This window comes from Dryas octopetala, chromosome 7 (genome assembly GCF_963921425.1).
Source record: "Dryas octopetala chromosome 7, drDryOcto1.1, whole genome shotgun sequence".
In the NCBI taxonomy this organism is placed as follows: Eukaryota; Viridiplantae; Streptophyta; class Magnoliopsida; order Rosales; family Rosaceae; genus Dryas; species Dryas octopetala.
The window spans coordinates 19,126,193-19,143,991 of record NC_141372.1 but is presented as its reverse complement, the minus strand read 5'-3'; the positions used below and the strand labels follow the sequence as shown (position 1 = coordinate 19,143,991).

The 17,799-nt window shown below is 34.2% G+C and overlaps 1 protein-coding gene across 1 annotated transcript; it reads right to left on the bottom strand.

The window, feature by feature from the left end:
- Positions 1–15,251: 15,251 nt before the first annotated feature.
- On the bottom strand, positions 15,252–16,443 carry XND1 (xylem NAC domain 1). The gene is made up of 2 exons (XM_086251892.1): positions 16,198–16,443; positions 15,252–15,768 (listed from the first exon to the last, which is right to left on the bottom strand). Exons 1-2 carry the CDS (start codon positions 16,373–16,375, stop codon positions 15,284–15,286), a joined length of 663 nt encoding a protein of 220 aa, XP_086108018.1. The 5' UTR covers positions 16,376–16,443; the 3' UTR covers positions 15,252–15,283.
- Positions 16,444–17,799: the final 1,356 nt, after the last annotated feature.

Sequence of the window (17,799 nt, the reverse complement as noted above, 5' to 3'; positions counted from 1 at the left end):
TTAGTCCATTTTTCCTATATAATTTTATCTTCACTAGTACTATGGGTCTGATTTGATAGATACCAACGAGTACGTATTTTCTTATGCCATTAAGGTTTGCGTACTAGTATAAGAGTATTTTTAATTAAGTTGGCTAAAATGTCATTCCACCAGTCGGTAGCCTTAGCGATCCATCAACGAGACAACATTTTTTATTTTTATAAACTCAATTGTGACTGCATGATAAGAAGAATTTTTTGACCAAGTCATAATCACATCTTATTTCATCAGTCATTCCCATGCAACCTGGGTCGGGAGGATCTCTTCTAGACTCGAATATTAAACGGTCATACATGATGCACATTCTATATCAGAATGTCTCTGTACAGTGATACATGAGTATATCTTATACCATAACATCCCCTATACGGCGATACATGGTGCCTATCGATCATATACCCTATACCAAAAAGCTTTAATGCATGAAGACGTTCTCGTATAGGGTGGGCATCATGTATTGTTGTATAGTATCTGGGTTCGGATAAGGTCCGCATGACCCAGGTGCTTATGCGAGAATTTTTGCTCATTTCATTTTTTTTTTTTTTGTATAGATATTGGTTTAAGGCTTGGGGTTTAGCTACTGTGTAGTATATAAATTTTAGGGCTGAAGCCTTAAGTCTTAAATCCTTATAAACCCTAAACTTTTATAAACTCGAATATGACTGCATGACAATCACAATAATATAGTGTTGTGAGTAAACCACTAGATGTGATTCGATCCCTATGGCTGTATTAATCTAATTCTTGATGAACTATATATGACGAAATTAATAAAGAAAGATTAAACCACGCAATGAATAAAATTAAACAACACACCATTTCATCAAGCTAGGTTTGACAATTTTCCTACACCTTTGGGGAGCACCCTGAAAGATTCCTCTAAACTTCAAAATAATTACAGTGATCACACAAACTCTCTCCCTTTAGGTCTTAATCTCTCACTCACAATTTAGCTAAAACTCTTGATGCTAATCTTATGTTTTTCTAAGCCCTAATGACATATTTATAGTTAATTTATAAGCGTTAGGTTAGAATCTTGGTGACGCTCGAGCTTCTTTAGGCAGAAATTAAGAAACATTCTCAAGCACCAGCAGCACCAGCTCATGCTTGACTTGTTGTATACATACTCAAGCACCAGCCACGTTTGATGCTTAATTCCTCTTACAATATTGTTTCCCTTGCCTCCAAACTCCTAACTTAATTCCTTCAGTGCTCCATGAAGACTCTCATGGACCCAAAACACTCCGAAAAGGCGAGCCAAAAGACAATATATAGAAAATAAAATAAAACACTATAGATTGTTCCGTAGGCCAACAAATCAATTAGTTGCCAAAAAAAAAAAGACACTCTGCTTCGTACAAGATTTTTTATCACAAACTAGTGTCTCATTTGGTTGGTATATAAACTAAAAACAAATTCTTCACTACTTTTTTCTTTTTAGAATAAAAGTTTGAATTTTATTAAAAATCAAGATTAGTTACAAGATGTATAAATTGAATACAATCTATAAGACACGCAGAAACATCCTCTAACCAAAAAAACATACCACGTTCCTTTAACACAAGCGACCAATTATATTATACTCTCTTGGCTGATAATACAAACCCAAAAGATTGGCTAGGGTCAACGTACAATGATTTAACCTCCTCCACCAAATCTTAACCATTAAGAACGCTTCTTGACTACACAATAAAAGCCAAATAATTCACATCTACAACAAGTTGCACGCTCTGTTTGACTGCTAAAAAACCCTTTAATCTCTAATAGATAACGTAGTTTTTCCAATTGAATCACAGTCATACTTGATCAGTCAATAGAGAAAACCATAGCAAGCTTCTTGTATATCTGTTCTATATATACTCAGAATCTTTCTTGCTCCCTTCAAGGCAAAGAAATATGATGTAGGCTTAGAAAAGACATAACCACAACCGCTGCGAGGGACACGATGACACTTAAACCAATACAAAAGTATATGATGAATCTTCTCTATGATCAAGAAATGGGCTAACTCTCACAAAAAAAAGGACAAACTTTTCTAAAATCAAGAAATTGACTATAAAATCAAGAAATTGACTATCCAAACTGACCAAATCGTTAGTATAAAAGGAAAAAAGGTTCCATTAGTTCCATTTAATATTTAATCCAAATTTTCAATTTAAATTTTTGAGAAAAGTAGTAATTTATTATTGTATTTAAGGTTTTGCTAATTGTTGGCTAAAAAAAAAATGTTTTTCTAATTATAAGGGTATTAGCAATATTTTGTAAAAAAAAAAAAATAGTCAAACATCATACATTTAGGCAGATAAATCATATGATGGACTAAATTGAAAAGAAAACAAAAAGTTATCCAACTTGTTCAATAAATCTTATGATTTAATTGAAATTATAAGATTTAAATGCCTATACATGTGAATATGTGATCTGATGGAAGCACAATAACATTCCCACAATTGAAACAGAATATAAGGTCCACAACTAAATTTAAATAGCAGTACGTGCAATAACTGTAAAGCATGGGAATGCTTGCATCATGTATGACACTATGCTCCCTTAAGCAGCCACCCAAAAAGAAAAAAACAAACAAATTGTTCCAATTCGATCGCATTGTGCAAAATACAACTACCAAATGTCATGAAAGCAGAAAAAGCTAAAAGAATAGGTTGATGAATGCTCAATACCCCTTTCCTTAGCCTTAGCTACAACTTACATTACAGTGCTCACTGGGCTCCACATCACTCTCTCACGTTTATCCTCCTCCCAATTATTAATTATACACGTGAGAATCTCAACAAATAAAGCCTCATGCCAAGAGCAACACTCAAATCCCAAACTCAAAGTGCACCAAAATTTAATGCAACACACGAAGGGTGGAGTCAGGAATTGTCACTAGCTAGCGATGGCCCGGGCCGAACAAAATGTTTTTGTTTTTCCTAGATGCCAAACAAGGATTATATAAAAAATACCTAAAGTATCTCTAAATTGAGCAAAATACAACTTACACCCCTTAGGTTGGGGGATTTTATAATTTGCACCCTATAATTTCATTTTTTTCAATTAGTACCTAAAGTTTCAATTTACTTACAATTCACTGCTATGTTAAAATTTAAAAAAACAAACTTAAGAATTATCTCAGTGAGTAGACGAAAATAAACTTTAAAGGATTTCCTTGAAACTCTTTTCATTTCTAAAACATTTTTTTTTAGCTTATTTTCTTTGAAATCCCACAATTTTAAAACTTATTTCACATTTCAATATATTTGAAGTCTCTCAAAACTGCTAATATGTTCTAGATATGAGAAATGCATGAGAACATGAAATATTTATTAAACTTCAAAAACATGCTATACAATATAATTTAGATAAATCAAGATATCTATCTGACTAATAATAAATCAGATAATTGAAAATATAAGTTTTGAATTTCAATATTCTCATGGAGAAAGCAAAAACTGGACAGTAGCCAAATATGAATAACCTTAATATGTTTACTTGAAAGATCAACGGCTAAAAATTAATAGAATTATATATATGAATAGGCTATGCTAAAATGTAAAGTCATTAAATTAAATATGCTCAAGCTGAAACTGATCAGCAAATCCAAGCATAGATTAATAGGATTCAAAAATATGTCATAGGTTAAAATTATCATTTAAAGTTCCACAAACGCACATATAAATCCTCATTCAATTAAGTGCATGACTCTTCCTAAAACCATGAAATCGCCTCAACACATTGGATTTATTAATACTTGGAATACTCAATTCCAATGAAATAATTTCTAAAAATCACACTCCAAGATTATAAAGTCATGACTAACTTATTAATCAAATACAATGCAAATCATAATTCAATAAAATGTTAAACACTTGATTTAAAATAATTATGCATCAAGAACCCAAAGCTTTACATAACCATTAAATCTCAAGAAAGAGCTTCTAAAAACCAAATATGCAAAGATTCTTAAAATCATAAATTTATTTCGAAAACAAAAGTCCAACTCACAAATTTAACTGAGCTATATTCAGTCCATTTCGGGATCGCCCCAACTCTTGCGATACACGACTTCGCCTATACAACAAAGTCTTTAAGTTAAATTTGCCCCAAATACTCAAAAAGTATATATGTTACCTAGCTAATCGTCTCACCCAGCAAACTCTTAGATTCTCAAAATACCCTTAACACTCACATTGAGGCGTCCATTATCCACATAGGGCATGATTATCTATAATTTCGATAATGGTTGTGCAAAATGAAATTTAAACATAAACTCTCGACATGCGTTACATCCAAAAGTTTCTAAATGTTCCATTTCATCTAAATACGGGATCCGACACACGAAACATACTCATGCATGTGCATTACAACTCAGTTATTTGATTAATTATTTACAACCGATAAAAACCGTAGTTCTTCCCAATCCCGATTCCAACTTCACCTATACATTCTAATCCACAAATTAATCTAAAATAAAAATGAGGTGGGGTATACCTTGATCAGAAGTCGCTTCGGTATTAGCTGGAAAGGTGTTCTAGATGATAACGACGGTGTAAAATGAAATCTAAACATAAACCCTTGACATGTGTTACGTCCAAAAGTTTCTAAACGTTCCATTTAGTCTAAATACAGGATCCGACACGCTAAACACACTCATGCATGTACGTTGCAACTCTGTTATCTAATTAATTATTTAAAATCGATAAAAACCTTGGTTTCTTCCCAAACCCGATTCCAAATTCACCTATACATTCTAATCCACAAATTAATCTAAAATAAAAGTGAGGTGGGGTATACTTGATCGGAAGTCGCTTCGGTATCAGGAAAGGTGTTCGATTGTGGCCCGATTTACGTTTCAACTTCTTTGAGAACCTTCAATCTAACGAAATTGAACAAACAACTTATTAATGGTCTAAAGTGGTCCTAGGAAGTGAGAGGGGTCGAAAACCGTGCAAAAACACCCCGGTAGCCGCCACAGCAGCCGCCACGTGCGGTGATCCCGCAGTGTTCGCCGTTGGTGAATAATGACCATTTTCCAAACTAGTCAACTACCTACAAAATGTATATCCACGTGAAGCTTACGACAAGATAAACAGCTTTATACTTAAGCCTGACTCCAAAAAATAGCCGGAAGTGGTTAGAAATTGCCGAAAACAATAGAATGGCCCATTTACTCAGGTTGACCGAACTTGCACATAAACTTTCATCTGTATATGGGTTTTGAAGCTTGAGAGGAGAGGATCACAACCACAAAAAAAATCAAGACCTGAGCTGGCTGGAGTTAACCGGAATCGATGAAGGAAGTTTCGGTCACCAAACCAGCTTCTTGGCCTTGATCCATTGCACATAGTGATTGTTTGAACAGTCCAATATGTGACAAAGAGGTTGGCGCCATCGAGAGGAAGAGTACCATGGTGGTCAAAGGTTGCGACGTCACCGAAAACAGGAGATCGCCGCCAGTGGTGCTGTGACTTTGACGGTTTGTGATAGCTTGTATCGTAGGCCAGGAGATCACCTTTGTGGGTAGTTCATAAGTGGAAAGGCGTTGTCGATAGCTTTCCAACGACACAAAGATCGCTTGTATCGTAGGTCAGATGAGAGAGTTATGGCCAGTCAAAGTTCGGTCAAGGAGAGAGAGAGAGAGATAACTGGTTGGGGAGAGAGAAAGATGGGCTGGATTTTAAAAAATATCTTACTTGCAAAATTAATTTCTATTTTACCCCTAAACTTCAAATGCTCATAAGTTTGTCTACGTAACTCTGAATCGCAATCCGTTTTTTCCTACGTGCTTGCTTGTGAGCACTATCTCTATCCAACCATGCTAAAATTAGAATATTTAAAGATACCTTTCATTTAAATCCCTTTGTAAACCCAAACTTTTCTATTAAGGGCATAAGCGTCCATAATCTTAAATAATTCACTAACCATGGAATCCGGGTTAAGAATTCATCTCGAATTAAGGTGTAAATCACACTCTAATTAAAATGTAAAATACAAATATATAAATTATAATAGTAGATATAAGTATAATTAAATACAAAACAAATAATTAAAATAATAAACATAATTTATTTTGTGTTAAATCTAACCCCCTTAAAAAAATTTTGTCCTCGAAATTTGGCACTTACCCAAAAGTTAAAGAATAGCTCAGTGTACTTTTGGCGTACTTCAACTTATACTTCCCATAGTACTTAATAAGTTCTAATTTCTCCCAAATGCAAATTCACTTATACTTCCCATAGTACTTAATAAGTTCTAATTTCTCCCAAATGCAAATTCAATCAGTGGAAACAAGAATCCCAAATCCAAAGTCACTCGAGCTAGCTCAATAATTCAAACTTGTTTCATGCACATAACTCATCTCCACTGGCTCTACCCAAAGTTATATATCCTTACACTTAGCACGTCTCCACAGGTTCTACCCAAGGTTATCTAATACCTAGGCTATGATACCATTTTGTCACGCCCCAATCCGGGATTAAGAATTAATCTAATTAAGGTACCGGTGTGAATCACACTCTAATAGTAAATATAAGTATAATTAATATAAAACAAGTAATTAAAATAATAAACATAATTTACTTTGTGTTAAATATAGGTTATTACAATGGACTCCACTCAACTAGTACTGATTTTCTATCTCCTAAACTTCAAACTTTAAGTCCTCAAAACTTATCCAATTTAATTTAAAAGTTTCCAAATAATTCTCTATAAATTCTTAATTACTCAAATTATTTCACCAAAAATTCTTACAACCTCAAATAAATTTTCATGAATCTTCAAACATTTATTTTGCTCCAAATTAATTAACAAATTAAATTTTTGATGGGTCCCACAACTCAACTTTCCTTTGTGCTTCTTCAGTCCACAACAAATAAAAATCCAAATTTCTAGTGACATTTGGTTCGGGTCGTTGTAGGTCACACACTCAGTTTTTGAGTATTTGGGGCGAGCCTAACTTAATGGGTTTATTATATAGGTAACATCACCTATCACGAGGTTTGAGGCGATCCCGAGAAGCATCGAGCGTTGCCTGGGTAGCATGTACAGTGAGTTGGACTTTTGTTTTGGAAATGTTTTTATTAATTTCACGATTTAACTCATGTTGTTATCTATAGTTTTGATTGAGAATTGATATGATTTGTGAATTGGACTTTGGTTTTGGAAATGATTTTAAGGATTTATTGCATATACGATTATATTGGAAGCTTTCATGAGATTTAATCCAACTTATGTGTCAGAGTCAGATTAGGACTTCCCCCTTCAAAAATTTATCCGTTAGGACCACTACTTCACTTAAGCGTCAAATGAGCCTATTCCGTCAATTTAAGTCAAATATCCGCTAGTTTTAGGGGTAAAATGGTCACTCCACTCACCATTAAAAATAAGAGATAATTACACGTTTGATCCACTTATTATTTCATAATTCCCGTGTTGGTCCAAAAAAAATTTTAAGTGACAAATGAATCCACGAATTATCTGAAGTTTACCACTTTAGTTCATTCCGTCAAAATATCTCAAACGGATGTCAATTTTGGTCACGCGAGGAGCACATGGAAGGACAGAAGGGTGAGGAGGGGACATGAAAACACCGATTTGCCCCTCCAGGTGTGACCCATGTGACAAAACTTAACGTTTGGTTGTGGTATATATTTGACGGAATGGACTAAGGTGGTAAACGTCAGTTAATTCGTGGACTCATTTGGCACTTAAAAAAAAATTTGTGAACCAACACGAGAATTATGAAATAATAAGTGGACCAAACGTGTAATTATCTCTTAAAAATAATTATATAAAACTATAAAATTAATTATTAAAAAAAAGAAAAAAGAAGAAGAAGAAGAAGAAGATGCCAACCATCGAAACAGACAATAGAAGCATTAAGGGAATGAACTAACCTGATGGAACGATCATAAGTGAGGCAAAGAAAGAGCAACAAAGTAGCGTCACGTGGCTGGGTGATCGAAGATGAAAGTCGTGTGAGTAGACGAGGGTTGAGAGCACGAGAGAAAGTTGTTGGTGCAGGAAAAGAAAGCTCGTTGATATGCAATGTGGGGGTGTGACGAGTGTGCGACATAAGTGAGCGACTGAACCTCGGAGTAGCAGCCAGGTCAATGTGAGAGGTGGGGGCAGTCACGCTGAAGAAAGCTTTGTGGGGTGTTTTTTGGTGCAATTTGAGAATACCAAGGTTTGGTTATTTAGGTCCGTTTGAGATTGTAGTTGGAAAACCAAAATTTTTGTAAATGACAATTCTAGGTCACTCACAACAGTTTTGGTGTTTGATAATAAAAGTAAAAACTGTAGTGTCTCACAATTCTAGATCCAGTAGTGCTACATATACCACATTTTTATACCATAATTTCATACCACCTTATGTGCACTACTACAATTGTATAAATAGACAACAGTCAATAGACAACGGTTCTTATTTTGTCCGTTATCTTAATTTAACACACAACGGATTTTAATAAACTGTTATATGAAGGTATCATATCCAATGCTATTTGGTCGGATGAATTTTCTTAAATTATTAAACACAATAGTTTTAAGTAAAACCGTTGTGTTGGACAAGTTACAGAAAAATAAAAAAATTTGCGGGTCTTTGTATTTGACAAAATACACGCCCGCGTTAATGAAAAAAACCATCGCGCCTTTAACCCCTCAGACAGAACACAGACCTCCTCCTCCTCGTGCCCTCAAACCTAGACTTGCTTCTTCCCAAAACCCAGACCTCCCGCACTCTCACTTTGCTCACTCTTTCTCTTTCTCTCTTCTGATTATGGCCATCACCCATCACCGTCCCTCACCACCATTGTGTCGCCCTTTCACCACCATGTACGCACTCGTCTTCTCATCACCGTCGCCATGGCTGCACACATCTTCTTATCATGTCGACTCTCAGTCGTTTATGCCTTCTGAAATCACTGGATTTATGCTATCCTCCAACCAAATCACACAAAGATTTGGGAAAGCTTGAAACCCTAACCCTAATCTAGACCATTGACTTCGCTGAGCTCACACTGGGCTTTCAGGTGCTTTTTCCCTCACTTTACTCTTTTGTTTTTCCTCTGTGCTAGGGTTCTCACATGAAGTTCTTGATTATTTCCTCTACGTTGCTGAATTTGTGTTTTGTTATCTTTTTTTTTTTTCTTTTTTTTGTAATTTTTTTGTGGGTTTACTTTGGAGGGATTTGAGGTTAGATTCGTTTGTTTTTTGAGGTTGATTCCTTTCATGTCATCTCTTTTTAAAATTTTCTTGCTTGGTTTAATCTCATGAACTAGGATTTTTAATAGGAATTTTTGTTCTTAATTATTATTAATTTTGTTCATTAACTGTTCTTAATTTAATTTGTATGATTTTTCTCTGTCATTTTGTAGAATAACAACATAAATGTCATTGTGTAATATGTGTAATATCGATCTCTCTGTCTCGGTCTCTGTTTCATTTGATTCGTATTCCTTGATGGGTTTTGATTGATTTGTTGTAATTGAAGTTGAATCATAGCAATACCCATCTTTCCGGGTTACTATAGATTTAGCCACTTTCTGAAATGTTTAACTGTGTCATTCCCCATCCTTTGCTTGTCGGAATTAGAGAGGCAAAATGGATTCAGAATTTTAGTTCTCCAAGAGTTGAAGAAAGATTTCTGGTCAACTAAGTCATATAGTTATGATGAACTCTATGTTGAGTTAATTATTGAATTCAAGACTCTTTTGTTATCCTTTCCCTCTTGAATTCAATAGTTATAATTTCTCTTTAGGGGTATTCATCAGTCATCACTCTAAAAGAGTTGTATAGAGTTCTAGTGGAGCTCATGTATAAATTTAAATAAATTTAGATCATGTATAAATTTAGATGAAGTTGACATTGTTTATTTACAATGAATAAATTTGAGCATTTATTTACAGGGCTTCCTTCTCTTTTGCTTTATGTAGGAGAAATTTCCAGGAGGGGGAGGAAGAGATACCTTAGAAAATGCCAAGATTTCAAAGGAGGGCCTTGTTACCTCTGCTAAGAAGAATGGTGGGCCTTGGGAAAATGGTGGCGAAGAGTTAAAACCATGTTGGTCTAAGCCAGCTTTGGGTAAGATTGCTTTACATTTTGAAGTGACTGATAGTTTCATGTATTGTTTATCACAGTCCTGTGTTGCCTAATTCCTTTCTGTAAATTCTTACATGTTACCTGGTTGGCAGATGATGTTGACCAGACGGAGGGGTTTGTCCTTTTCTCATTAACAAATGGCCCTGAATACCATGTTTCACAGGTATTTAAATTAAAAGTCCATTTAGTTGATGGAGTTATTTGGCTTTTATTTTTCTGGGTCCTCTAAACTGGAACTTAATCTTCCTGAATATAGTCTAATTTTTTTTTTCCCTAAATTGCAACAAATTCAGTCATTTCATCCTTTTGTCCATTGGTGGATCAAATGGTTGTTAAATATGATAGGAAATGTGTAGTGCTACTCTATGGATGTTGCATATCTTGTTTATATTTTCATAAAGATTTTCTGTTGTACTTTTTTCAATTAGCCACTGATATTTTAAACCAATTCCTTATCCTCTCAGTAATCCATTCCTTGGTATTCTGTAGATTGCTAATGAAATTCTGTAATTTTGTTGTAGAAATTGGGATCAATTTGTGAAATTTTCGACATAAATGATAAATATGAAGATTTTATTTCTAATTTTTATTTTGTTAATTTTGGTTTCTTTGTGTGCAGACTTCTGTGGCATTTACTAGCCTTGTAATTGCAGCTGTCCCAACGCTATGTGTAAGTTTTTTTTTGGTTTAATTTCAGTTCAAAGGAGAAAGTAATCAATAAGTGCTTAGCAAATCATCAGTTGAGTTTTAGAGAGTTCTGACTTTGATATGGCACTTCCTTTCTCTAAAACCCTAAACCCTGAATCATATTCTATTATTTTTATGTCTATCTTTCTACAACTTGTTATTGGGTCTTGATACTGTTGCTATTGATTGTCCCATCCGTTCTTTGATAGTTGTAATCGGTTATTTTGAACAGTTTGAGTGCTGGCATGGAATGTGCGACAACTTCTGTCATGAATTTTATGGTCTTGGTCTTTTTGTAACGTTGCCTTGAGTTGGGCATGTACCCCAAAAGAAAATTAATTAGAACTGTCAGTCTATAATTCTTGATAATTTTTTTTTTCTTTCTTCCAGACAGTTTACAGAGCATTAGTGATTTTTTCTCTGATGTTTCTTCCAGACAATTTACAAAGCAAGGGGTGCTCTTTTTCTTTGGTTTAAATCTCTAGTATGGAGACCATGTCCAAATTCTGGTTCCAATGTGGCCGTTTCCTTGTATTTGTGTAGGCAATTGGGAAAGCTGCAATATCTCTTTCGAAGCTGGCAGATACAGCTCGTCAAGAACTCCCTAGTACTATGGCTGCCATTAGGCTTTCAGGCATGGAAATAAGTGATCTTACACTGGAACTGAATGATCTAAGGTAATAATTAAATCTTTATTTCTGACTCATTGTTATGTTGTACATTGGTTAATTGATGGAGTGCTATAGAACATTTTCGCATTACTTTATAGCATCTCTTTAAAATTAAACCCATTTCTTTCCTGTGAGCTTATCCTTTAATTTGTAACTTTCAAGTTTATAACCCCAGATGAATCCAGGCCAAAAAGAAGTTCATAATGAATCCATTGAAATGGTTGACTGTACTTGTCATGGCATGCACGGCCCATCTGTACGTACACTGGAACTTTTATGGGCGAGACAGTTTGATCTAATCTGGTGGTTTTTCCTCCATAAACATTTGTTTAAAGCTCTGGTGTTTTCCCCCAATAAATATTTGTTCTAATATGTTGTTTCCTTCCACAAATACACAAAATCAGATTTGATTAGAGGAATTACTCATTAGGAAAATGTTTATTGATCATGTCTGTCGAGCCTTTCTCATTTATTTTTGGGTCTTCTATATATGTTCCATTTAACTGAAAGGTTTTGGCAGGCAACTAATTTAACTGAAATTTCATGAATTTCGAAGAGATTTATGATGTCGAGAAGTTTATAAGCAGCCTGGATGGTGTGGTCAGAGTAGCAAAAGAACGACCTGCTAAATTATCATCAAGGAATATTGCTGCTGTGAAGGTTTGCATTTTGGGTTGAATTTTATTTTTAATTAGTACTCCATTTCTGCCTTGTTTCAGTGGGAGCGGAGGAAGGACAACACTTATACCCAAGAAGCTAGATATCAATGAAGTCCGGGGCTAAATGGGCAAACTTTGTGGGGTAGTATATGTAGACTAATGTTGGATTATTGCATATATGACACCTTTTTGACTTGATTTTGTAGGCCATGTGTTTAGTTAGACTAGCTTGGAGTATATATATGATTGATTACTTTGTTAGATTAGCTTGGGGATATTAATGATTGATAGGCTAGCTTTGCTGGATAATACTTTTGATATATGGCAGCAATTTGGTAGATTAGATTGATGCTTGATATTTTGGAAAGGCATATATGGAGGGTTTTTGTGTATGGCATGGTTGGTTTTGTAAATGGAATTGGGTTAAGGCATATATACAATTACTATCTTGAAATATCTTATATTATTTGGTATTTTATAAATTCCAATTCTTTATTATTGTGAATGGTATTTTGTAAATGTATAATTTATTAGGAATGTTAATTATGATGGGAATCAATTTGGAACAATGGTTGTACCAAAACAGTCTATCTCATCAGATTGTGCATTTTTGTTTATAATTGCATTGTGGTCAAAGACAATTGGGAGCTTCTTAAAACAGATGTAAACAGGCACATTATACAACAGTTTTTCGATCAAAAGCGTGGTCTATACCCTTAACTTATAATTGTTCAATATCAGAAACCATTGTCTAATCCATAAGCATACCATACAAACCTTAAAAAGCCATTGTGCTAAATGCCTTCATACAACAGTTTCTAACTCAAAACTGATGTACCAAATAAGTATATACAATGGTTATATGGTTAAAACCTGATGTTTTTAATGCATTCATACAACGGTTTCATGTAAACAACGTAGTATGAAAGACCTATAGACATGGCAGTATACCTATTTTCAATAGCCTACACAACGGTTATTAACAATAAACCGTTGTTTTAATGGCTATTTCACCTCGTGTTTCTACCTAAAATAGTTGTAAAACCAATTCTTTACTTAACATAACCGTTGTTTAACATATATATACACATCGGTTTTTAAATATAAACCGATGTTTAAATTGGCACTCAACAACGGTATCTTCCAAATCATTGATTTTAAAGGTTGTATATACAACGGTGGTACATCTATAACCGTTGTGTAGGTGCACCAGGACAACGGATTTTATCCGTTGTCTATTGGGGGTATGAATAGACAACACTCGATTAGACGACGGTAAATTATAAACTTAGACAACGGTGAAAATCCGTTGTCTGATTGCTATTTTGTAGTAGTGGTGGCAACTTACATGGCATTCATACATTGGATATTTAAAAATAAAAAGAAAAACCCAAAAAGGAAAAGAAAAACTTTGTCCAATAAAGTAATGACACGTCAGATGGTATAAAAATGTGGTATAAGAATGTGGTAAGTATAGCATTATTCTTCTAGATCACTCACCACAATTTTGAAAAGCAGCTCTCCACTTACTTTTTAAAACTGTTGTGAATGAAAGTTGTGGGCTAGCTTGTTAATGAAAGTTTTGAGTGGCCAGTTAAATATACCCTCAACTTTTATTAGTACTATTAAAATTATAATACTACTTATACTTAAAAAAATAATAGGCATACTTATTTAATGATTTTGTTTTCAGCAAAATTAATGCTAATATTAATTTATAGACCAAAATTATAAATAGTAAATTATCTTCTAATACCAAACCAGTAATAAATTTGGTGTGTGAAGGACCCTAATTTAAAAAGTTGGTGTAAAAGATAGTTTCAGGATTCTTTATAGATGCACTTATTGTATTTTTACAGATGCACTGATTTTTCAGATGCACTTGTTGTATTTGAACAAGTGCATTGATTTTGCAGATGCACTTGTTGTATTTTTACAGATGGACTGAATTTTTTGCGCAGATGCATGACTTCGCAGATGAACTTGTTATATTTTTACAGATGCACTGAATTTTTTTTACAGATGCACTGATTTTTTTTTTTACAAATGCACTAGGTTGGCCCTTATTTGAATTTTGACCTTTAGCTCAACTTACTTGGCTAGTTGTCTTTTAGACCGACAATTTTAGTTGTCGGACTCTACAATCTAACGGATCCAATTATAAAAGCAAATAAAAAACATTTTTTTGTTCCTTAACAAATAAGTCAAAAGCATTTTCAACATTTTGTCTATTTTAGTAATTATACACAGTCACAACACTTTTACAGTTTTACATGAAAATTTACTAAACACTTTGATACTGCTTCTTATACTCACAGCACTTTTGAAAACATAATTTATCAAACACTCAATTGTTTTACTTTACAATTGCTTTACTTCACAACTATTTTTTCTAACATCAACACCTAACTTTGTTTTCAAATAATTAATATATAATTCATTAGAATTCCTGGATAAGAAAAGAAACAAGAGTTTTTCTTTCATTTTTATTGAAAGGAAAAGGGGGCATTGTGGGTGGAATATTTTGGGGCCCAAAGTTAAGGCCTAATTATTAGTGAGGATGAACCCATGATAAGGTGATCGATGAATCCATCCATGACTCCAATGTATGAACTTGGGCCTCAAGATACTTCAAATATGAATAACGGTAAGTTTAATTACTTGATAAGGTACACAGTTTAATCATACTTGAATATCAAACAGACTTAAGTGTCGAAGTATCTTTTGCTAGCACTCCACCTTATGTTTGAAGCAAATCAAGATCCATCGAGAGGCGAAGATCCTAACTACAAGATCCGAAGTTCAATTCCCAAGTCAACACTACCTGTATGTCGGCAGCAAAATTATTATGCTTAATATGGAGATTTTTTTAGTCCAATAGCTAGTATAAATAAAAGTATGTTGACACGTGCCAATCAAGAAGTACGTTAGCATTAGTAATGGAATTCAATAATTTAGAACGATATTGTACTAGTTGCACGCATGCACTGCAGTAATGAAATTATACAATTGCGTAAAACTAGCTAATTAATTAACATTAACAATGAAGGTAGCACTAATTAATAAGGTAGGTCGGTTTCTCCTAGTATGTCATAGCCTTGTGTATTAATTAATTAGTGATGGATGGATGGATCAGTATCTAATTTGGAAATTACTTATTTCATCAAGATCATCCAAAGATAAGAACACTTGGTCCAAGCATGAAAGCTCTGTGGTCCCATCATCATCGTCTTCGTCTTCATTACGCTCGTACACTCGACACACGACGTCGTATCCATTGTAGTATTCCTGAGAAAATTGGGATGATGATGATGATGGTGATCGAGAAGTAGTGGCAGAAGAGGAAGAGGAAGAAGCAGATGGAGAAGAGGCTGATAGACGATACTCATGCATGATCCAATTGGTTTTGAGGCCTGAATCAAAAGAATTAGCAGATGGAGCTTCTCCAACGTAAAACACGTAATATCTTTTGATTCCAACTTTGTTGTGGGTAGTTGTTGTAAAGACAGGTTCCTCAATGCCTAATGGCTTCCAATACCCATTACTAGTAACCCGATTTTGATTTTGTGTCCTCCTGCTGTAGAAGTACCACTGCTTACCCTCACCCAGAGCCTTACCTATTGCATAAATTATTACGTATATATAATTAATCAAATAATTACTAAAAAACATATAATATAATTAAAGCTTAATTGTATTTTTACCATTCATAGTTTCAGTTGATTCTCACTTTACTACTAAAATATATTTATTTGTTTCAGTTTAACCATATATAACTATTCTGCCTGTCTTACTGTATCTTTTTTCGTCCATTTTGTTAGTTTATCTGTTCGTATTGGTGACAAAAATATTCATGTCATATTAGTATTTTTGACAGTTTAAATAAAAGAATGGACGAAAAAAAGGGAAGTGGAACATAGCTAGAAATAGTTATAGGTGTTAATGGGACAAATAAACATTTAAGTGATAAAAGAAAAATTAAGTGAAACTATAGGCAGTAAAAATATAAATAAGCCTATAATCAATGAAGGAACGTATGTACGTACCATTTAGGTCCCATGGATCATATGGATAGAGATGGAGATCGGGAATGAGGTCAGGATGGAATGGTAAGAGAGTCGCCTTACGCTGCAGGAAATGGACTACAAGCTCTTCGTCTGTCGGCTCAAATCGGAAACCAGGAGGCAGCTGCTGGTGCTTCAAATTTTGCTTCTTATCTCCCATTGCATGCGATGGAATTGAAGGATATATATATAATTCGTGCAAACTATGTTTTAGCAGCACATGATATTTATAGCTAGCTGTCCAGGTTACAAAATTGGAGAGAGGGAGAGAAAAAATAAAATAATGAGTGACGTGAAGAAGAAGGTGGTTTTCAATCTCATCAGAAAAAGGGCTGAGTTGATGGTTTGAGTGATGATGAGGATGATGATGATAAAAGTGCCAAGGCGGCGGGCAACCCTACCTTACCTCATCCTATGAATTGAAGATAGCTACCAATTTGTAGTTAATGCCCACCCCAATGTCGACATGTTTGTGCTACCAAAAAAAAAAAAAAAAAAAGATTTCTTAATTTGTACCGTAAGCACTAAGTAGCTGAGCTCCAATATGAGGGGGAGTGGCTGTGCCACATATGAATCATTTAGCTAGGTTTCTAATTTTATAAACAATTATTTATTTTCTTATTTTTTATCTATATATTTATATGATCATCACACTTCATGCTGATGTCATGCACCTTTTGTCATCCACGTCGCACACATGATTCATGAATATGGGTTTGGTCGTGGACCAATTTCAAGTTGGATATGCCCCACCTCCCTTCCAACTGTGCCCATACACCAATAATTATATATATATATCCTAATTATTACAATCTTTAAATAAAGAAACTTCCTACCTTTTTCTTTTTTGCTCTTAAACAGTATAATAGTCATCAATCTGATAAATAAATAAAAAAAGTAATAATGATCAATGTAAATAGGAAAATTGAAATTATTTTACCGTTAGCTTTACAAGTTCTTACAAGTTACAACTAAACAATTTAATGAAGGGTAAGTGATAACAATTTAATTGTTGAGCACCATTTTTAATATTTATTTTACCTCCAAAGCATATATTTTAAGTCCTTGTGTTTTTTATTTTAAATAATTTATAACCTATATTATATATTTAGTTAATTTTCGAGTATTATTAGTTTTTATCCTATTTCGTAGATTTTATTTACTTTTGTTTGAGACTGTTTTTAAATCACAGGATTGGGTTGGAAAAAGAAGAAGGAAATTGGGCCGCATGTTGGGCAAGGCCCAATTAGCCAAAAGACCATCTAAGTGGGCTGAGAAGGTTTGGGTTAAGCCTAGAAACAAATAACCAAGCCCGGAACTATGAGGATCGAAGTGAATCAGGCCTAGAGAACAAATCTCACTAGCACAAGGAATCGAAAGATCCCAGAAGATCAATAGTCATAACACCTCAAAGATTCTTACCAGTTCCAACTTCTTGCAAGATCATGACTCTTGGGAATCAAGGCACCCGTTAGGGTTTGATCACTATAAATAAAGGCCTGGGACCTCCCAAAGAAACAACTTTTGACCCCCAGAAAAATCAAGAGAAATTGAGAGCATCAAGCATCCCAATTTTCGAATTCC

Excerpts from the sequence above, each read along its gene's own strand:
- XND1 (XM_086251892.1), bottom strand. The coding sequence starts at position 16,375 with ATGGGAGATAAGAAGCAAAATTTGAAGCACCAGCAGCTGCCTCCTGGT. Across the intron at positions 15,769-16,197 it reads TGATCCATGGGACCTAAATG|GTAAGGCTCTGGGTGAGGGT; the intron begins GTACGTACATAC and ends TTTATGCAATAG.